The sequence below is a fragment of the Stegastes partitus genome, unplaced genomic scaffold (assembly GCF_000690725.1).
Source record: "Stegastes partitus isolate 25-593 unplaced genomic scaffold, Stegastes_partitus-1.0.2 Scaffold443, whole genome shotgun sequence".
In the NCBI taxonomy this organism is placed as follows: Eukaryota; Metazoa; Chordata; class Actinopteri; family Pomacentridae; genus Stegastes; species Stegastes partitus.
In genome coordinates this window covers 166,635-172,845 of record NW_007578174.1, presented here as the reverse complement: position 1 = coordinate 172,845, position 6,211 = coordinate 166,635, and the positions used below count along the sequence as shown (strand labels likewise).

Genomic DNA, 6,211 nt, shown 5'->3' with positions numbered 1-6,211 from the left:
CTCTTTGGAAGAAAGTGTCGAAAGAAATTTTGACAACTTCTATGAGAACGTAATTATAAAATTCAGCTGCATCATTAACCACACTCCATGCTGCAGATGTTCTCCATTTCGGTGTTGCACAAGACGGGTTACGTGTTTTTTCCTGGCATAACCTGTGTGTGTTTCTGTGTTTGTGTTTGTGTGTTTGTGTTTGTGTTTGTGTTTGTGTGTGCATGCAGCGCACTGAACAGCAGCGACATTAAGATCTTGGGCGTGGACCTGCTGCCGGGCTACTACGATCCGTTCTCTGGACGCACTCTGACCAAAGGAGAAGTGGGCTGCTTCCTTAGCCACTATTACATCTGGAAGGAGGTGAGGGAACAAACACAGATGTGGCCGGCCCTTACTCATGCTTGAAGCATGAGGTGATTCGCTGGCATGACTTACTGCGGCCTTCAGAAAATGTGTGCAATGCCATCGAGCACTCTTATTTTGGACATCCTGCTGATAAAAGTTGAGCCTGATTGCAGTTTTTTTGTGATTTTTTTTGAATCCTTTATCATATATTCAGCTAATTTGTCTGTGGGAGTGAAGACTTACTAACTTTTAACAGTTTTATAGAAGTAATGAACTCCAGTTTGACTAAATATATTAAGCAAATTGGGATTTTGCATTTAAAACTGAACCCAAAACAAAACAAAAAGGACAGATTTCTTTAATAAGTGAGATTTACAGTGTGCATAAATGCCTTTTCTCTCCTCAGATGGTGGACATGCAGATGGACAAGGCGCTGCTCTTCGAAGACGACGTCCGTTTCCAGGCCAACTTCAAGCGGCGCGTCCTCAGGTTGATGGAGGAGGTGGAGCAGGTGGAGCTGGACTGGGACATCATGTAAGACGTCGCGGTTCCTGTTTCGGTTGGGCAGAGATGCGCAAGGTCACGATGAGTTAATACAGCAGCAACCAGCTGTGTGTTGAGGAATGAGGTCAGAAGAAGAATCCACCTCCAAGAGAGCAGCAGCGTGCATAGATTATTCATGGCTTATTTAAAGAGAGTTGAATGTTCTCAGTGTGTAAATGTTCCTTCCTGTGGGTCTCTATCCAAAGCGTGTTACAATCTCTGCTTTACAGTACATAGAAATAAATGGTTTTAAGTGAAATCGTTGGACAAAACTTCAGACGCACGATCAAAGAAAGCTAAAAGTATCCATCAGCTTCTTTGTGCGTGTTGTGGCGGCCACGTGTTCGACACATGCAGAACATCTGCTGAAAAAATGAAAAGAAAAAATAGTTTCCAGCCTGTTTGGCAGCAAAGAACAGCAAAATAGCAACAGATTTTAGTATGTTGGACATGCCTTTCTTTCTTCTTCAGTGTTGTTTGGTTCTTCACCTCCTTTATTTCTCACACTGGCTTCATGTTGCCACAGATACTTTGGGAGGAAGCAGGTGAATCCTGGAAACGAAGAACCGGTGGACGATGTCAGGAACTTGGTGGTGGCCGGCTACTCGTACTGGACGCTGTCCTACGCCATCTCCCTGCAGGGAGCCCAGAAGCTGCTCAACGCTGAGCCGCTTTCCAAGATGCTACCTGTGGATGAATTCCTCCCCATCATGTATGACAAACATCCCAAGTATGTATCACGGCGGCAGTGAATCCACTCACAGAAATCCGCTCATTTGTTTCGTATACGTGGATGTCTACAGTCACTCTGCGCTCACTTAAGGTCACGTATGTCTTGTTTTGATCTTGATGAATATTTTTGTGACTTCTAAATCAAATCCTGTCTTCGAGCACTCTTTAATCTCGCTCTGCTGCGAGACCCATAAAGCTAAATCAGACCTCATAATTGCTAAAAGCATTCTTTCCTATAGCTGCCTAAACTTGTATAGACGTTTTGTGTTTAGCTCAGATTTGTGTGGAGGTTGTAGATTAAAGAACTATAGTAAGACTGCGGTTCTACTTCAGTGAGTTACTCTGAAAATAAGACATTTTAATATGTACTTCTTGTCAATTACAGCGCCACATTTTCAGAACAGTTCTGAACATTTTGTTTTTTATTATGTACCAGCTTCAAGGCAGCATCTCTCGCTCTGGGATTGATTGTCTGGATTTTGGACGATGTGTGCTGCCACTTTGTTTAGCCACAGCGTGACCTGAGGAGCCAGAGGGGAGTCTGATGTGTTTTGTGGCAGACTTAAAAGAAAAGACACATTTGTCTTGACATTTTTAGCCATCCTGGTGCCTGGCTCCGTGGGTGGCGGCGCTGGTCGGCCGGTCCACAGCTTCGATGCAGAGTGAAGTGTCTCAAGAGCTATTAAATGGCTTGTCATTAAGTTTTGCACAGGCAGTTACGGTGCCCAGGGCATGTAATTCCACTGGCATAGATTGATTTGCAGTCTGGTGCCACCAGCATGTTTTCGCCACTAAAATACTTCACTATGAACTATCAGAACGGTATTTACACCGAGGGCAGCGCGGTGCTGCAGCGGTTGATGCTGTCGCTTCATTGTCTGGCTCTGGACCTGCTGCTCCACTCTTTGTGTGGCGTTTGCATGCTCCTCCTGTGGTTGCGTGGCTTTTCTGTGGGTGCTCTGGCTTCCTCCCACAGTCCAAAGATATGCATGGCAGGGTATTTCTGTATTGGCTGTAGGTGTAAGTGTGTGTGGATGATGGACCGGTGACCTGTCCAGTGTGAGCTGGGACGGTCTCCAAACCGCCGTCAGTCTCTGCAGGACGGAGCATGTGTGGCTAAAGCATACATTCATAGGTTTTCGTCTAGTGCTACCAAAATATCATATTACTTTACTACCTCATCATTGGTAATTTTCTGAAAAGCGGCACAATGTGGGACCTTTAACTTTTATTTTATGCCATCATGAGGCTAAAATTTGAATTTATCCCATATTTTGCCTTATAACCGAACTAATAAGAGTCCCATTAGCCTCAGCTTTATTGTGGGTTTAATACCAATAAACCAAACTGAGACGGTAAACATTATACCTACGTAGCATTAGCATGTTAGCAAATGTCTTCATGAGCATGTGTAGCTCAGATAGTGGGTGTTACAGCACAGAGCTGCTCTTGTGGCTCTGATCTCTTGGTCTTGTATCTGTTCTTTCATTCATGATGGTCTCAGAGGCCGTCCAATAGAAACAATCCAAAGCAGTTTCAAAGAGACACAGAGTTTAGCGCCTCCCAGCATTTCATAACTAATATTCACTATTATTACTTTTTTCCTCTTCTATCTGTTGATCCTCTTAATCCAGGCAACATGTAGGTAGCTCGTGGTTGCTGTGTGCTATCGATACAAAGATGCTGTGATATACATTAGTTGTGACACGGTTTTATATCAGCTTCACCTCCAGACTATTTTTATCTAATTGCTGCATGAAGCCCTGGCCCTACTGCTGGGCCTAATATCCCTGACATTAGTCCTAACCAGACAACTGTGCTCATCACAAGGCTGCGAGGAATTAAATGCACTTTGTGCTGAAGGATCTGCAAACCAGAAGGCTCGCTAGTGTCTCTGTGCTCCATCATGTGTGGAAAACTGGCTTATAGCCAACCCACTCTCTCTATTCTCTCTCTCTTGGTCTCTCTCTCACCTCTGTGATTCTAATTTGATATGCTTGACTGCCCCGCTAAGAATACACAACGACTGCGCCCCACACATTGGTCCTTCTGTCGCCCTTCATGCTAAGAGTAACCGAACTGTCTTTGAAATCGGCCTCCGTCTGCATCTCTTGATTAGTAATTGCAGTAAATATTGCACAAATGTTGAATCTCCAAAGCAGTTTTTCTTTCTGTTATCAGGAGGCTTTTGTTGTAACCTACCAAATGTGTTTTCTCCACTAGCTCAAGCCAAACCAATGTAATCTCCGTCTGTGTTCTCCCTCTGCAGCGAGGACTACATGTCCCACTTCCCCAACAGGAACCTACAAGCCTTCAGTGTGCGCCCCCTCCTGGTCCAGCCGTGCCACTACGCCGGTGACCCCCAGTGGGTGAGCGACACGGAGACGTCGACTCTGTGGGACGACGACTCGGTCAGGACCGATTGGAGGGGCTCCCACAAGACCCTGAAAGGGGCCTCGCCGCCACCCGAGATGCTGTCAGCTGCCTACAAGGATGAACTTTAGTGCGGCGCAGACGAGGCTGTGGAGAACCTGCAGGTCAAAAGGCCACGAGGTCAGAGAGACAGATGCTGAGAAGAGAAAGTGTTCTCAGACTTCATTTCGGTCTGCTCTGTGACACGCTCGGCGTCATTTAAACTGGACTTTGGGTATTTCCAATTGTAGAAGGTGTTTGGTATAGGATGGACTTAAGGGGGAAACAACATCAGGGACAGTGTTTGCTGAGGCGGTGTCTCGGCATTTCAAACGCGCAAACTTGCACAACAGATTTTTCTCAAGAAACAATCCAATGTTTAGAATGTTTTTTACTTTGTTCTCATGTTTAGGTGCCTTATTCAAAAAGGTTTTACAATTTTTTACGGAGGATATCAAGGTCAGATCACTTTGGGTTAAATGTACGCTTGTCCTGGTTGCATGTTTATAACGCGAATCTGAGTTTTTACAAAAAAAAATAACAAAGATGTAGCTTTAACAAAAGTATATTTGTTAATCTGTTGGTCACAGACTGAGGCTCCAGCAGCTGCACTGTTCACAACTCCTGGAAAGTCTGGACAGAAGTCTGAAATCGTTGTAGCTTTTGTTCTTTTTTTTTTCTCTCTGTGTTGGTATTTCTGTCTTTCTATCCATTCCTCTGCTCGTGTGTGTCGTCCACTGGGGTTATTGAGCGATACAGTTCAATCTGCATCAACGGTTTTAAAGCTTGGACAGTTTTTAGCTGTTTCAGTGGTACCAGATTGTATTCATCAACTATTACTAGTAACTCAAACTCACTGAATGTTTGCATTTGAACAATTTAAGCTTCTACTTTGTCAACATCAGTGGATGAACTTGGACCACCTTCTATTCCAGTGATAGACCTTTTTGAGCCACGACCCCCAAGATAACATAAGTTTGTGTTCGTGACCCCCCAATTTGAATCTCATGAGTAATAATCCTGTTGTTCGTGCATTAATGCGTTAAAAATTAATGTGTTAATTCCACAGATTCATCTCTTTACATTAACACGTACATTTTCTTTTGAACGATTGAATGAATTGAATTTATTTCAAACAAATGAAAGGAGAAAAAATATAAAAACAAAAGAAAATAATTTAAAAAAGAGCAAAAAAGAATAATAGTACCATTGCATAATTAAATCATAATAATAACAAGTTCAAAAAAGGAGTGGGAAGAAGTGTACACTTGTAATTTTGACAGCCCTAATACAAATTTATTTGATAAATGTAGGCTTTATTATTATTATTATTTTTTATTTTTTTTTACAATGATCTGGCTGAAATTATCTTGGGACCCCCACGGGGGTCCCGACCCCCAGTTTGAGAACCACTGTTCTACTCCATGGCTGTTGTAATATTTGTACATTCCACATTTAGCCACGCCAACTGAACCCCATCGTCGGAGCTACTACGATACCTGGATTTCCACCAAGGGCTCGTTAGCACGCTGATATTTCACATTTTTATATTTATTTAGGCCTCACGGTTTTCAATGCTTAAGATCAATCCAAGCATAATAATTGCAAATTAACCTACCAAAGAGAGAAGAGTGTGCTGCCAGCGTATCTGACATTACTCCAATGTAATTAAAAGAAAAAGTAATTTAACCTTTAATAGCTCAACACTAACTGGAAACAAAAGGCCTGTATGTAATTTCAGGCTGTCTTAATTGGCAGTGCACATCCTTGGCATTATACTACTGCATAATGACTCTAACGTTCTGTGTTTTATCCCACTGCTACGACAGACGCGCTCCAGGAAAGCGAGCAAATTCATTCAGCGGGCGTTCAAATATTTGTGTAGTGTAGCTTTGGTTCGTCTGGTGTTGAGTCTGTGGAGCTTCTCAGTCGTCTATGTTGTGGTAATCTTAAGAGCTTCTGTAAAAAATAAAAAATAAAGTAAAGACTTTCTCTTTTAGGCTCTTGAAATACAAATTAATTCCAGTTTACTGATCATATGGTGTTTTCCGCTTCTTGGAGGAGAAACAAACGACCTTCTTGTGCTTTTTCTTATTTTTAAACAACATAAATTGCCACATATGTGCTGTAGCAGAAGTCTCTAAAAGCCATATTAAAGCAAAACCCTCCATATGTTTTTATGTAGCAT

At 42.7% G+C, this 6,211-nt stretch overlaps 1 protein-coding gene across 1 annotated transcript in view; it reads left to right on the top strand.

Annotated features, from left to right (window-relative positions):
* The window catches only part of cercam (cerebral endothelial cell adhesion molecule), a 15,476-nt gene extending 10,351 nt beyond the window's left edge, over positions 1-5,125 (top strand). The window contains exons 9-12 of the mRNA XM_008286228.1: positions 219-351; positions 743-870; positions 1,406-1,609; positions 3,881-5,125. Coding sequence (XP_008284450.1) covers positions 219-351; positions 743-870; positions 1,406-1,609; positions 3,881-4,115 — 700 coding nt within the window. The 3' untranslated portion in view covers positions 4,116-5,125. The remainder of the gene's footprint in view (positions 1-218; positions 352-742; positions 871-1,405; positions 1,610-3,880) is intronic.
* Positions 5,126-6,211: the final 1,086 nt, after the last annotated feature.